Source organism: Filicampus tigris, chromosome 20 (genome assembly GCF_054856515.1).
Source record: "Filicampus tigris isolate MCC_2025a chromosome 20, RoL_Ftig_1.0, whole genome shotgun sequence".
NCBI lineage: Eukaryota > Metazoa > Chordata > Actinopteri > Syngnathiformes > Syngnathidae > Filicampus > Filicampus tigris.
In genome coordinates, this window is record NC_141236.1 from 99207 (window position 1) to 115000 (window position 15794).

The window sequence follows — 15794 nt, forward strand, 5'->3', positions numbered from 1 at the left end:
GAGAGAAGACCATACTGTCCTGTGCTGCTGACTCTAATTTGCCTAGCTGTTGGAAACTAGGTCTCTAGTTTACAATCGATCGATCATGATGCTATAATACCCTGAGGTTAGATCCACTCTGCTACTTTTAACAGGTCACTAGACTGGATATAGTAACAACTGACTTGTCAATATGTTGAATGTTTACAGCCCCCTGACTTAAAATGGAAATGTATTGACCAAGTGTACCACAGTTTTTTTTTTTCTTCTCAATTTCAGCTTTCAGTTAAGACCTACTGAGGGGAAATATTAGCAACTAGAGAATCCAATTTCTGGAGAAATTGCGTGTGAAGGCGAAGGAAGCTGCGGAATGCGTTGGAATGAAATTGAAAAAAGTGGAATAGTTATATGATACTGAATAATGTTGAATGATACCGAATGAAGTTGAATAAAGTGGAATGAACTTGAATGAAGTTGAATGAAGATGAATGAAGTGTAATAATACTGAATGAAGTGGAATGTAGTTGAATGGTGAATGATCTCGAATGATGTACAATGGACTGGAATGAGGACAAAAAAAACAGAAGGGGAGCAAGAAAAGAGGAAGTAAGGAAACACTTCACTTCCGGGTCACTTGGGAAACTTCCGGGTCATTTGCATCACTTCTGGCTCACTTCCGGTTCATTTCCGGGTTATTTAGGTCACTAGGGGTCACTGCCCAAGATTGCCGCCTTACTGGGGAGACCTCGGGATGAGTATCCCCCGTCAATCAAATGTCCCCGCCCAAGATGGCCGCCGCACTGTGGAGACCTCGGGGTGAGTATCCCCAGTCTAGCTAATGTCCCCGTCCAAGATGGCCGCCGCACTGGCAAGACCATGGGGTGAGTATACCCAGTCTAGATAATGTCCCCGCCCAAGATGGCCGCCGCACTGTGGAGACCCCGGGGTGAGTATCCCCAGTCTAGCTAATGTCCCCGTCCAAGATGGCCGCCGCACTGGCAAGACCATGGGGTGAGTATACCCAGTCTAGCTAATGTCCACGTCCAAGATGGCCGCCGCACTGGGGAGACCTTGGGTTGAGTATCCCCAGTCTAGCCAATGTCCCATCCCAAGATGGCAGCCGCACTGGGAGACCTCGGGGTGAGTATCCCCGGTTTAGCTAAATCCCTGTCCAAGATGGCCGCCAAACTGGGGAGACCTTGGGGTGAGTATCCCCAGTCTAGCTAATGTCTACGTCCAAGATGGCCGCCGCACTGGGGAGACCTTGGGGTGAGTATCCCCAGTCTAGCTAATGTTTGGAAAGTGGGAATTTTGGGGGTGTTGAAAAGCTGAATGTGAGTTGAATTATTTTGATTTGTGGAAATAGGAATGGTGTAAATGCGAAAAGTTAAATTTGCCAATGGAAATGAATGGTGAATAGTTGAATTTTTGTGGGTTTTTTAAGTGTGAATGAGTCGAATGTGTGGGAAGTACGAATTTTGGGGGTGTTGAAAATCTGAATGCGAGTTGAATGACTTGAATTTTTGTGGAAATTGGGAAGGTGTAAATATGAAAAGTTGAATGTTCCAATGTAAATGAATGGTTAATAGCGGAATTCTTGTGGGTTTTTTAAGTGTGAATGAGTTGAATGTGTGGTGAGTAGGAATTTTGGGGGTGTTTAAAAGTTGAATGTGAGCTGAATGAGTTGAATTTGTGGAAATTGGAATGGTGTAAACATGAAAAGTTAATGTGCCAATGGAAATGAATAATGGTGAATAGTTTAATATTTGCGTTTTTTTATAAGGGTGAATGAGTTGAACGTGTGGGAAGTCGGAATTTTGGGAGTGTTGAAAAGCTGAATGTGAGCTGAATGAGTTGAATGACTTGAATTTGTGGAAATTGGAATGGTGTAAATGCGAAAAGTTAAATCTGCCAATGGAAATGAATGGTGAATAGTGGAATTTTTGTAGGTTTTTTAAAGCGTAAGTCAACGCAAACATATTTTTTTCAAGAATATATTTTATGCAAGCCCACTAGTTGAAACAGGGCATTCTAATAAATATTGCATTTGTGGAATAAGTGTTAATCCACTCGTTTTTAGCCATCTCTGGGGGCGGCCATTTTGTCTTCTGTCGACTGAAAATGACATCACAACTGCTCCCAACGACCAATCACGACTCAGATTCAGAGAAGAGGTCAGCTGTGATTGGTCGTTATAAGCAGTTGTGATGTCATTTTCAGTCGACAGAAGACTAAATGGCCACACCCGGAGATGGCTAAAAACAAGTGTATTTTGCTACATAACTTATATTCCACAAACGCAAAATTAATCAGAATGCTGTGTTTCAATTAGTGGGCCTGCTGGGAACATATTCTTGAAAAAATTATGCTTGGGTTGACTTCCGCTTTAAGGGTGAATGAGTTGGAAGTGTGGGAAGTAGGAATTTTGGGGGTGTTGAAAAGCTGAATGTGAGTTGAATGACTTGAATTTGTGGAAATTTGAATGGTGTAAATGTGAAAAGTTAATGTGCCAATGGAAATGAGTAATGGTGAATAGTTGAATTTTTGTGGGTTTTTTTAAGGGTGAATGAGTTGAATATGTGGGAAATAGGAATTTTGGGGGTGTTGAAAAGCTGAATGTGAGCTGAATGAGTTGAATTTGTGGAAATTGGAACGGTGTAAATGAGAAACGTTGAATGTGCCAATGGAAATGAATTGTGAATACGGTAGTTTAATTTTTGTGGTTTTTTTAAGGGTGAATGGGTTGAATGTGTGGGAAATAGGAATTTGGGGTGTGTTGAAAAGCTTGACCTATATGCGTTGAATGAGATGAATGTTGTGAATTTCAAATTGGAATTATGTAAATGTGAATTATTGAATATGGCAATGGGAATGAATGGTGGAATTTTGTGGTTTTTCTACGGGTGAATAAGAAGAATTTTGGGGAAATAAGAATTGTTGGTGTGTAGAATAGCTTTACCAATGTGAGTTGAATGAGTTGAATCTTGTGAATTTTAAATTGGAATGGTGTAAATGGGAAATGTTGAATATGCCATTGGAAATGAATATTTTTTGGGGGGGGTGAAAAACAGGGAATTTGGGTAAAATCGTAAATTTTAGGGGCGAAAAAAAGGAATCCATGTTGGCATGAATTTTTTGAATACATTGAAGTTTGAACGGCGAGAATCGGTTGAAAAATGTGGAAATAGAAGAACGCCAAAAAAAGTGTGAGGAATAATATAGAAGTAAAGCGAAGAAGAATAAAGTTGAATGGTGTAGAATAACATATGTGTGAAGGCAATGGCCTTCACACAATGACAGCAAGCTGTTTTCCATGAGAGGGAGCCATTAATTGATGCCGTTCACCTGTCCCTAAATCTATCTGGTGAAAATATTTTCATGAATACCATCATTTGGGGTTAACAGAAGACGTACTTTTATTGACACTTGAGTGGGGGGAAAAAAAAAGCAACTGTGGCAATATATGTTTATCATGTGACATCTATGATGTTCTTAGGAAAGAATTTATAAAGAGGCACAAAAATAAAAATAAATAAAACTTTATTTTGACCTAAAAACTATATACATTATTCACAACACTGAATTCAAGGTTTGGATATGAAATAAGATGAACCAAACATGCTTTTTGGATGCAACAACCATTCATCCACCCATTTTAATCGAACGTCGTTGTGTCTACACTAAAAATAGTTGGGTTGAAAATAAAGCTTTGGGTAAAAAATGGACCGATCCACTAATTGGGTCAACTTGACCCAATTTCTTGCAGTTTTGTACAAAACAGTCCAATTTTTGGGGTTGTTTTGTGGAAAACTCCCAACAAGAGAGTTAGATCAAATTGACCCAAGTAGTGGATTGGTCAATCCTTTTTTTACCCAAAACTGTGTTATTTTAACCCAACTGTTTTTAGAGTGTACGGATAAAACAGAAACAAAAAAAGAAAAATGTATTGATGTTGATTTTCTCTTGTACGTAACATCTTCAGCCTCAAAAACAGATATTTCTTTCAAAAATCAAATACAAAATGTTTTTTTCAGATCTACAATTTCTTGAGGTATTGTTACATTATCTTATAAAGGAGTCATGGGAAGTTGAGCATTTTTTACGTCTCATAAGCAGGCTAGTTAACAATAAAAAACTCTTAATTTGTGCACACATAGCAATTTATACGGATGCATTGCAAAAAGACTGCCAATATCTAACATTCTATATAAATGGCTATAGTATTGTCTGTGAAAAACTTGTGACTGTTTACATACATCAAATAGAATATTGCTGGATCGGGCCAAAACCTCCTGTCACAATTTGGTAAATGTAATGTCAGTGTTATTCTTTTCACAAATCGATACTATTGGTCAGTCCACATTTGTCGGAGTTATCTTTGCAAATTATTCACCTTAAAATGGCTTGTTCTTTTGATGGTGCAATGTTAACGGTTGAACATACATGTGTTTTGAGTCTCCTGAAAAGTGCTGAATTTTGAGGTACGAGGATTCAGCCCAATGCCAGAGATATACTATTAACAGTGAAAATAGTTGTCAAATGCTAAGGCCTTTAAGGAGAATTAAAGGATTTTTTGTGACTTAACAATTCAGCATTCCTGTGACTGATACATAACTATATGTATTGTACATACAGACATGGAAAAAAGTATGAGACTGCCATTTTTTCTTCAATTTCTTGTTCATTTTAATGTCTGGTGCCATTAAAAATGTATCAAGTGACTAACCAACACAAATGAAAACACGGAATGCCTAAAAGCAGTTTTTGGCAGTAATATGACAGCTATTAGATCTTGTGAAGTGATTTGGGTTATTATCAAGAAAACCTTTGGAAAATGTCTCCATCAGCTCTTAATTTGAACTCTTCTGAGCTGTTTTTGTTATTAATAAAAAGGTTCAAACAAATGTACCTTAAGTTGTACTAACTGGGATTTTAAAATGAACAAGAAACTGAATAAAGAATGGTGGTCTCATATTTTATTCCACAGCTGTATATCACAGATGTACTTAAGTTACTCTTGTAAATTAAAACTCTCAAAATGTAGTTGCAGGAAAACAATTCAAATGAAAACAACTTGGGGTGTGATCAAACATTCATATTCCCCTGCTTCTTGAAGAGCTTCATGAGCCGGTAAAATCTCTGAGCAATCTGGGAAACAAAAAAAGGAACAGAGTAAACATTTCATACATGTTCAAATGAATACTTAGTAGGGATGGGTACCTTTCACATCTGAACCGGTTTGGTTCGACTTCCTAACTGGGAATCACCAGGTACCAATTTTCGATACTTTTATGCTGTTGTTTGTGGTAGTAAACAATTTATTTAACAATAAAATATATATTTTTTTTTAATAAACATTTTTCAATATAAAGTCAACCAAAAAAGTTATATAACACCTTGTTCTTCAGTTATACATATATTTTATAAATGGTAGCATGCCATATATCTAGGGTTGGGCATCGTTAACTAAGAATCGAGTAGGACCGGGATCAAAGTTGCGGTTCTAGGGGAATCGTTCAGATTTTAAAATTTCAGTGCTAAATTTAGATTCCGAGTGAGCTGCGTGGAAGCAGCACAAACAAAGAAGGACAGATAGAAAATGTGAGTGTGCGGCACGAAGCCCCTCCCCGCCACGGGAGCCAAGGCGCAGCAGTTCAGCAGGGGCGGTGTTGCGCTCTCTCCCGGGAAGCCGCCGAACATGAACTAAGACTGTCCAATTGCTGCCCATTCTTTTGCTCAGAGCAATATGTGTCTTAAAATAATATCATGCAAAGGAAATTGCAATTCAAATATGATGAAACAGCTCTAGATTCACAGAATAGAGTTGATTGCGTGTGCCACGTCTTCGACCTTCCTGTGCTGCCTAACTTTGGGTCTGATCCCTCAGTCGGGTACCGCACTGGTCAAAATTGGGTAAGAACCTTCTCCAATCGTCTTCAATCGTTGGGTGTTTCATCTAAACATCTTTAGGATGAAAAGTTATTGAAAGCTATTTATTTCGTCGCACACTGTTGCTGTGATGATACATCCTTTGGAAAGAAAAATTATGCCGTTTTTGAGGTTCTAATCCGAGGCGAAAACTCATGAAATGTATGCACATCAGGCCTCGCAAACATTTATATTTTAGAGAGTTGTTATGCAGTTTTTTTTTTAACTGGCTCAGTAGTGAGCCCTATATATTTTTTAACAAACCACACCTAGTTGAAAAAGTGACCTAGAGCTATGAAAATTGGGAGGTATATGTATCTGCCCAAGAGCTTAAAAAAAAAAAAAAAGACTTTTTAGCCGTTTGCTAAACCTAACATAAAGTCTGCCATTTTGACCTTATTTTGGAACTGGGCTCCAATTTTAGCCCTTTACAGAGGTTATACTTTATTAAATTCCTCTTATAGATTTTAGCCAATTGCCTTCAAACTTTGGGTGTTTCGTCTTTTGATTTTTAAGATACTAATTTATTGAAAGCTTTTCATTTTGTTGGACACAGTTGCCATGGCGAAGCGCTACTTTTTTAATTATTTCTTTGTTTCTTCTACGAAATGCATCGGATTTTTGGGGACCTAAACATGCACAAAAATTTTGCACACTCATCAGGCCTGGTGAAAAATGTGCTATTTTACTGTTGTCATAAACGATGAAAACAAAATGGCAGTGCCATCTACAATGGAAAATCAAAAACCAATACTTTTGTCCTCGGCCTCTGAAAATTGGCAGTCATTTGTATCATTCCGAGATGTACAAAAAAGTCCATTGCAGCCATATGCTAAAATGAATATGAAGTGAGCCATGAATTATTGAATGTCCAATTTTGGCCCATTTTCGCACATATACAAGTGTAATACTTTTGCACCCTTGTCCAAGAGGGTTGATCCGATTGACGTCAGACTTGCGCTGTAACATCTTTAGACCTGGGACAACAAGGGAAAGGATCTTTATTTTTTCGAAATACTATGGGACAGGCATCAAATTTTGTGTAAAATACTTATTGCGCCACCTAGTGGCAACAAGAAATGTGGTATTGTACATTTTTATGTAATGCGGCAAGTCAGTTGAACGAATGTAATTTAAAATTTGTCAGAATATCCTTAAGACTTTAATAATGCTCTAGGCTGTCCATTGTGCTGTTTTCCAGTGTCTATTGTATATAGTGTTTTGTGTTCATTTATTGCTTTCACTTGTATTATGGCTATTTTGTTGTTGTATGTAAAGTGCTTTGTTGCAGCAGTAGCTGTTGTGAAAAGCTCTATATTAATAAAACTGCATTGTACTGTACTGTATTGTATGATAACCTAACTAAACACCTCCGGATGGAGATGTGGCGTACAAGTAAAGGAGTTCCCCGTCCGACCCTCTGCATCGCACTCAAGTTAAAATCAAGTACAATATGAATAGACTATGGCAATAATGAGTCCGCTAAAAAGATAAATTAGTCCTAAGACGTTTGGTCAACAATAATATATGAAATGCAAGAGAGTAGTTAGTTCACTTCCATTGTATGAACATTGAATGGGGTAGCAGCTAATGCAAATATGCATTTACAATTCACTGGTGGAGAAGAAACTGCACATTATGCTACATAGTGGTGTACACAAAAACAGTTAACTGTTATTTCATTAAATAGGTTTAAAACAAAATCAATAATTATCAATATTGACTGATATGAAATACTTTTGTAGTTGTGAGTTTTTCAGACATATCGCCCAACCCTACTAAGGACATTGCTTTTTTTTTTAAACTGAGTTTTTTTTATCTTTATATTCACCAGTTTATTTCACTGACCTCCAATTAAAGGTTAAGTATGTTTCCTACGGTCACACGCGCACCCTGTATGGCATTGCATAAAAGGGTGAGGTGGGGGGGGGGGGGGGCGCCCCATTAGATAAGGACTGCTGTAGGGGTACACGTACCCCTGGTTAGGAAACACTGCTGGAACTTATTGCTTCTTAACTCTGAGAAAACTGAGATGGTGGTTATCGGTCCTGCCAGACTCAGGCACCTGTTACAGTTTTGATTATCAATATCTGGGAAGTCTGGGCTTTCTGCTTAGGCTGCTGCCTCTGTGACTCAAATAAGTGGAAGAAGATAAAGAGATTTATATTGATGATAACATTAGGGCTGCTTGATTATGAAAAAAATATGAATCACAGTTATTTTGGTAATAATTGAAATCACGATTATTCAAATAATCATTTATTTATTGGTATTAAACATGAAAATGTTTCAATTTAAAGAATATAAAGACAAATAAATGTAAGTAAGTTCCTTTTGGACCAAACACAATTTATAAAATTAATTATAAATTAAAAAAGTAGCAAATGTATAAATTCAAGTGTGATTTCATTGTGTAAACAAAGTGCGTTGGCTATAAATGCATATTAATAAACGTTTTTTACGATGAAAATTTTGTAATCGTGGAGTGTAATAATCATAATTGAATTTCGATTAATTGCACAGCCCTAGATAACACCATTGAGCACACAATGCATACTTGTATGCCAGTGACTGCACCATGTTAGCACTTGTTGCTATAAGACACAAATATAAATTACCTGTTCTGATGGTTTCTTCAGTTTATCAGACAAGGCAGTGAATGTTTTGCGTGAAGCACCTTTTGTTTTCAGGTCAACGAGAATGGCTCGATCTTCATCTCTGGAATGTCATACATGGAAAAAGGTTTAGCCGTGCACAAACCTCTTTCACACAATACCTTTTCGACTTTGAAAGAGTATGTACATGTCTGAATGGGTTTTGTATTAGTAATATTCCCCTATATTCAACCATTCAACAAGATTTGGACAAACCCCCATACATGCAAATTAGATGCAATAACTTTTGAAACCAAACAGTAGATATGTTAATGCTGATTCATTCAATCAGATTACCAGAGCTGCTAAATATTAAGGATTGTCCATATTTTGTTACAGACATCAAAGAGTTAGAAAATGTGCTATTGATAGAGATGTGACCTTTCACTTGCCATGCAGAAACCATTTAGAGCCAGTATTGTTCTGAAAAAAAGTTCTAAATGGCACTTTATCATTTGTTCTGGCCAATTCTGGCCAGGGATATTCCAACTTTCCGGAACAATTGAACAGAAATCAATATATGAAAATACAACACAATAACAATACAATACAAGAGAATTTTCATATTTTGAAAATTTTCATATGAAAATCCTGTTCAATTGTACTGGAAAGTTAATTTCTTTATTTTTGGCAGCTCTGGATTACTTTTAAACACACATTTGTATCTTAACAATTTCCTGTCAACATTTATACAATGTTGACATGTTGTGATATTAGGGACTGACCTGGTCCATGCCATCACCAAAGCTCCTTTTTTCTTGATAACGTTCATGGCAGACAAACTATGTGGGGATGAAGGTGAGGATTTTGTTTTAACATCGTCTTTGGAGCTGAAGGCATCATCTTCCGTATCGTTCTCTTCATCCTTTCTTGAACGCTTTGCTTTTGATTGCTCATGGTGCCTTTTCCGTTTTTTACTCTTCTCACGGCCCTTATTGTCTTTTTCTGTGTCCCTTGCAATTCCGCCTGACATTGATGTCTCCATTTCACTCTGCCTGTCTGAAAAGTTTAACACTTCTTGGCTTGTCTGATTTGTTTCTGAGCTTTCAGTATTGCCTTGCACAGTACGCTTCTGTGAATCAGAAGGAATCATTTCTGATGAACAGAGGGGATTTGGACTGTGTTTCTCCATATCGAGGGGATTTAGACTTTGTTTCTCCATATCAAATGTTGGCTTTGGTTTTTCATCAGTCATGAGTCTAACACCTAGAGTGCATGCTTTGCTATTTTGCCCACATGAAAAATCACAGCTTTTAAGAAATGTTTCCTTGGAAGTAGACATTTCAAACGTAGCTTTTGGAGATGAGGCAACATTGTTTGTGTCCTTTGTTGCACAATCCTTTGAGGTAGTTGAGTGAGGAGGTTCTTTTTTTAGTTGAAAATTATCTTCAGTTAAACCAATATCATTTGACACATCTTGACATATTACAGGTTCTTCAGAAAGGTCCGAGAGACTGTATTTTGTAGGTATAACGTTACATGGATGAGCATGTTTGGGCATCTTGTTGACCAAATATTTTCCTTGGCTTTCCTGAGCTGCCACATCTTCTCCATTATGATCTTCTTCCATTAGTGTTTGAATTAAGCTCTCATCTGTGGTGAGTGTAACATCTGTCTGTATATTCCCCTGACGGATCTTCACAATAAAATGATCATTGGACTTCTCCATCACTAGTGCCTGCATGGGCAATTCAGGCTTCAATACAAAAGTATTGACAGCTGCTTGTGAGGCTACACTGTTGCTAGACCCAAGGCTGGAGTTGTCTGTGTCAAGGGCCAGGTGAATGTCTTGTTCAGTAGCATCTTCACCATCTAACAGCGCATCCTCACTAATATGAGCATTGATGACACTGTCTGGGGTAGATACAGATGGTTGGAGAAAGCTCAGGTGGCTGTCAGACTTGAGAGGTGATGGAATAGTAAGGGAAACTGCCAGATCTTCAGCTAGAACAGAATAATTCCTCTGTGACAAACAGCTGGACTGTAGTGTTGCTTGATTCTCTGATGGAACTTCTAACAAGCAACTTTCGTCAAAGAAAGACGGATTTGGTCTGTCCTGATCTTTAGACCGTGGTGACATCTCCCGGGGTGAAATGCTAGACCATGTCGCAATAAGTTTAGAGGGTGTATCAAATTTGGTTGGTGAAAGAAATTTAGATGGAGATTCAAATTTATTTGGAGCTGTAATGTTGATGAGTCTTTCTCCATTCTTCTTTGGAGTACAAAGAGCCCATGACGTGCTCTCGCCAGTTATTCCATTGGTTTCAAGTAAGTCTGATCCTTGCAGGAGACACTTAAATATTTCTCCCATTTGAGAATCTCGTACCAGGTTGAACGTTAAACTGGTAGCTTGCTGCTCTGTGAGGAGTTCAAAGTCACTTTTGTCAAGCATGGATGTGCTTTGAGAGGCTACCAAAGAAGCCATTTTATGTTTCCTTGAAACCGAAGATTTATTAGGAGAGCAACAGTCAACTCCTGGATCTATATTGCCATAATTATGTTTAGGTGCATACGTTGTTTCTTTCCCTGTAGGACTTATTCTTATATCTTTACCTCTGCTACCAAGACCTGTTTTATGAGGAGCAGCAAATGGTTTGATTTGTTTCAAAGAGCTTAGTGTATCCTTTGAATCTGTTTGAGTCTGCCTTTTCTCATGAGGTAATCCCAAAAGTCTTTCAGTGCTACTTGACATCTTTTCTTCAGGCAAGGTTTTTGCTGGCCTACAAAGGCTCTTCAGTGTCATGTAAACGTCCTTGAGCAAGAACTCAACTTGATCATCTACAAAGGCCCACAATTTTTGTTTCAGATCAGCAGCTTGTTGGTCAAAGATACGTTTTACAATGCCATTGTCTGCCACTTTGTTAAACACAGACACAATTAATACTTTCAGCTTTGATTTCAGCTCCATTGCTTGACAGCATATTTGACTAAAATGGGCTCCATCCACAAATTCCACAAATGACTCTCTGAAATTCTCCATTACACCAAAGAAACTCTTCTTTGGAAAGGTTTTGTGAAGCTTCATGTATTTTTTCCGGATTTCTAGCCGAACCGATGTAAACATTTCCATGACTTCTTCAATTGTTGAAAAAGATGCCTTGGCGGACATTGGGCAAACTGTTTTAAAACGGCTCTTATTGCCAGGACTTTGTGTAGATACACTTTCTGTTGTAGTCTTTTCTTTTGAAGCAAGACATATTACTTCAGATTTTCTTTTCAAAAGATTTCCTTTATTTCTGTGCTTTTCTGCCACTTTAACCCTTTGGGTATCATTGAGAGGTGATTGTGCCTCCTCACTTCCACTTGAAATGCCCCCTTCTTCTAGTTCACTGTCAGAATGATTTGAAGGCAGTTCTGATAAATTGTCATCCAAGTCCTGCTGGTTGTGTTTTAAAGGATAACCTGGATATTTGTTTTCTTTGTTTAAATCCAATTTCTTGGCGTTGGCTTCATCAGCTGTATTTGAGAACTCTGCACACATGAAAGAGAATACATTAACTGGTTAGGGGATGTTACTAGGTTACATGATCACCAAAAAATATAAGACAGCTCAAGACACAATGTCAAATTATTAGGGGTGTAACGGTACGCTAATTCACATTTTGGTTCGATTTTTTGGGAAACTTCGGTTCGGTATATTTTTGGTACAAAAAAACAGATTTGAAAAAAAAATGTTTATTTTGAAAAGATGGTACATTTTTTAGAAAAAATAAATAAAAGCGAACCATTCGGGTGATATTCTAAGAAATTACACCAGAATAAAAAATACACTAACAATAAAGATCTCTTAATTTTGTAAATTATTAAGACATTGGAATCTTTAAACACTCAGTAGCAATAGCCTATGACACACCTAAGTATTCAAGTTAAAGACAAGTTGTCATTATGTATACATGTATACACTTTTTGTGATAAAAAAAAAATACATACAATAACAGTACAATTATTGCTAACTATATTAAAACTCTTTTTGAAATGAAAAAAAATACAGTAACTTTAAAAAGTCTATGAAATTGTATACACTTTTTAGGCATTGAAATCTTTGAATGTTCAACAGCATATTGTAACGAATTGGGTTATCTGTGTTAAGGTCGGATTTGGGTGTTGCTGAGTTGTGATTTTTCCGAGGTTCATGAACGCATCGTACGGCAAGCGAGTGGAGCAGCGGAGAAAGAAGAGCGCGAGCAGTTGTACTCGGATTAATAAAAATGTTATAATTAAACTACTTCTGACGGCGTGTTCCAGGAAGACGCTACAATATGATAAATCTCGCTATTTAAGTTTGACGTTTTGGGCTAAAAAGACTGCTGGCTTCCTCGTCTAAGAAACATTCACAGTCGGATGATGCCGTGCATGTTAGACGTGCTAACCGCTAGCCGCAACATAGCCGCCGATTTCATGTAGCAATGTCGGCACACAACATTCTGACTTATCCACTTTCCCCCTCGACGATGGGGAATAGGAAAGCCAGAATGTTCCCAAACAGGAGACCGCAGTGTACGCGGGCACCCTCGCGCTCTGGCTCTTTTCTGGCTCTCTCTTTTGTGCCGCCACTCTCGTCTCCCGCATGCAAACAGTCAGCGTCGGAGCGTAAACTTGCGCTAATAAGTGGACCGAACTAAACGCAAGTGGACCAAACCGAACATGCCATACCGAAACGTATGAATACACCCGAGTGTACCGTTGCACCCCTACAAATTAGTCTTGACACAACATCATCACAATTCTCATTACGAGAGTGAAAAGAAAAGCATACTGATGTCGCTATTTACAGGGGAGCACATAAAGTGGAGCGATGGGTGCACATGAGCACTGGAAATGGAATACTGGGCTCCAGTTCAAGGATGTCAGCGTGCTTTTGAAGTCAAGTCTGCCACCACCATGACTGATTACGAGCACCAACTTCAAAATAAAAAATCATTACGACATTGCTATCATATCAACAAGCATTGTGGTTGCTGGCTTTGCTAGCCTACCCACACGCTACATTCGCAGTGAGATGATGGTCCAATGCGGGCAGGAGAGCTAGCGGCGAGACAGTTCTCTGCGTCCCAGCGCCACCACAAAATACTGTATGTCATTTTACGTGAAAGCGTCTGTGGTGCACAAAAATAGTGGACAGCGGAGGGCTGCTCTAGAGAATTGTGCTAAGCTAGATGATCACGGGGTCCCATACTGCAAGTCAGAGGAGGGCAATTAATTTTTCGAACAGGCCATGCAACTCAATTGTTTAATATGAATTTCATCCCGTTTCAAAAAACAGTAAATTGTGTCGTTATAATAAGCAACCATTGTGTAGCCATGGTATAATTATTTTTCTAATTCGGGAATGAAAACTGAAAAAAGAAAAAACAAGTTGATTCTGTTATACATATTAAAATGACATATCTACACCTATTAACGATAAACCTTGCTCAGATGTGCCATAAATCTTAAATTCATCAATGATGTTGGTGTGTCGGGAAAAAAATTAGCACCTAAAAACAAACTGGTGCTCATTTGATTTTTATGTGCATATAAGTCAGGTCACTATTTAAATCTAAATAAAAAAATATACATATATAGATATTTAAAGAGATATTCCAATTCTCAGAGGATGAAATAATAGTGGTATTAAAGTTTGCGGTCGGAATCCCTGATGGAAGCCCGTTTATTGAAACAAACTGATACAGTACAACATAGTGTATGAGAAAGAAGCCTCAGAACACGATGCAGGCTTGCACAGTCCTGTCGCAAGGAGTCCTTAAGACAAATCCCCCAATGTGCAGAGGTAAGTGGCCAACTGTCCTTTTTTTGCAATGGTCACGTCCTGGTTGTATTTGAAAGTATCGTGTAGTGTGCGGTGGCTCTGATAGACTATCTTAATATCTGTATTATCAGATTTAGAGTTGAAAAAAGACAGGCAAATGGCACAGATTCTGTGGAATGGCCCATATATATTCGCTCAACCTAAACAACTGTGAGTATATCACAGCAGGTCACCAAACCACCCATGCAATAATTCTTGAGAACAATATAGAAAAAAATATATCAACATATACCAACGTTACCTTTTTGCAGGCTTTTGACATGCCCAGGCTTTCCATGAGCCATGTGGCGGCTTGTCTTCATTAGGTGGATTGGACTCCTCAAAGGGCTGATTGCATCTGGGATTCTCTTGAGATGGCAAAGTGTACGCATCATGGAGTCATCATCATGAAATAATGGTATTGAACTGGAAGGCTCAACATTTTTTGCATGACTCTTTTGGCAAGGCTTTTTCTTCGGGGAGCCAGTGAGTTCACAATCATTTTTGGGCAGAGCAATTTCTTCTGTTGTGCTGCTGACCTTCGACACACCGATAGAGCCCATGGATGTGCGTGGGTCAGTTACAGTGCTTGGACTATCGCCGTTGTCCTTTTTCATTAAGAAATTAATTGCCTCAGGCAAACTAAACTCTTGTTGAGGAACCAATTCCACACTCATAGTACTAGACACAGCATCTGTGTCTCGGAAATCATCCTGAGCACAACGCGTGTCATCATTGGTGGGAGTGGAAAAAGAAGGGGGATTCACTCCTGGTTGAGAGTCCCGAGAAAGCGTGATGAGATAAATTTGTTGACTTTCTGGATTAGCCTCAATGTCTTCAGGGAGAAATATATGCTTTGGTGTGCCTGCATATTCCACAACTTTATCTGGCGATTGCTGATATTTGTTACTTCCACTGTCTACGTTTTGTAAAGGGCTGCATGGCTGTTTACTTATAATGTTTCCAAATATGTTATTGTCGTAATCTGTGACATCTGGTTGTTCATGTGAATCTAATTGGGTGTCTGGTCGAAATTTTGCTTTGGCCTCATCGTTCCCATCCTTTCCTATTAGTGAAGCATTACCTCGTACTTTTGGTTTGTGATGTGCAGCCGTACGATTTGGTGCTGAATCCATGGATTGGCTGGATGAAATAGCTTGGACAGAATTGCCTTCTACTTGCTGAGGAGCTAAACGAGCTTCAAAGTGGCTTGTGTCTTTTTCCTGGACATCTTTCACTTGCAACTTTTTTGAAGTTGGTGCGTCAACAGAATCTGTAGGTAACTCTTCCATTCCTTTTAATTCATTGCTATCAATTTGATCACTAGCATGCATATCAGCTTGCAAACCATCATGGGGCCCATTTTCAAATATGTGATGCAATCTAGTGAGTCCATCCTGGATGGTGCTATTGGGTACTGTTTTTTTAATTGGTGAAAGGGTTAG

General features: G+C 38.4%; 1 protein-coding gene across 4 annotated transcripts in view; it reads right to left on the reverse strand.

The window, feature by feature from the left end:
- Nucleotides 1-3502: 3502 nt before the first annotated feature.
- The window catches only part of casp8ap2 (caspase 8 associated protein 2), a 36192-nt gene continuing 23900 nt past the window's right edge, over nt 3503-15794 (reverse strand). For all 4 annotated transcript variants that reach the window (XM_086019166.1, XM_086019169.1, XM_086019167.1 and 1 more), the window contains exons 7-10: nt 14612-15794; nt 9287-12032; nt 8526-8625; nt 3503-5127 (exon numbers count right to left, since the gene is read on the reverse strand). The exon at nt 14612-15794 is cut by the window's right edge and continues 1093 nt beyond it. In XM_086019166.1, the coding sequence (XP_085875292.1) occupies nt 5065-5127; nt 8526-8625; nt 9287-12032; nt 14612-15794 (4092 nt within the window). In that variant the 3' untranslated portion in view covers nt 3503-5064. The remainder of the gene's footprint in view (nt 5128-8525; nt 8626-9286; nt 12033-14611) is intronic.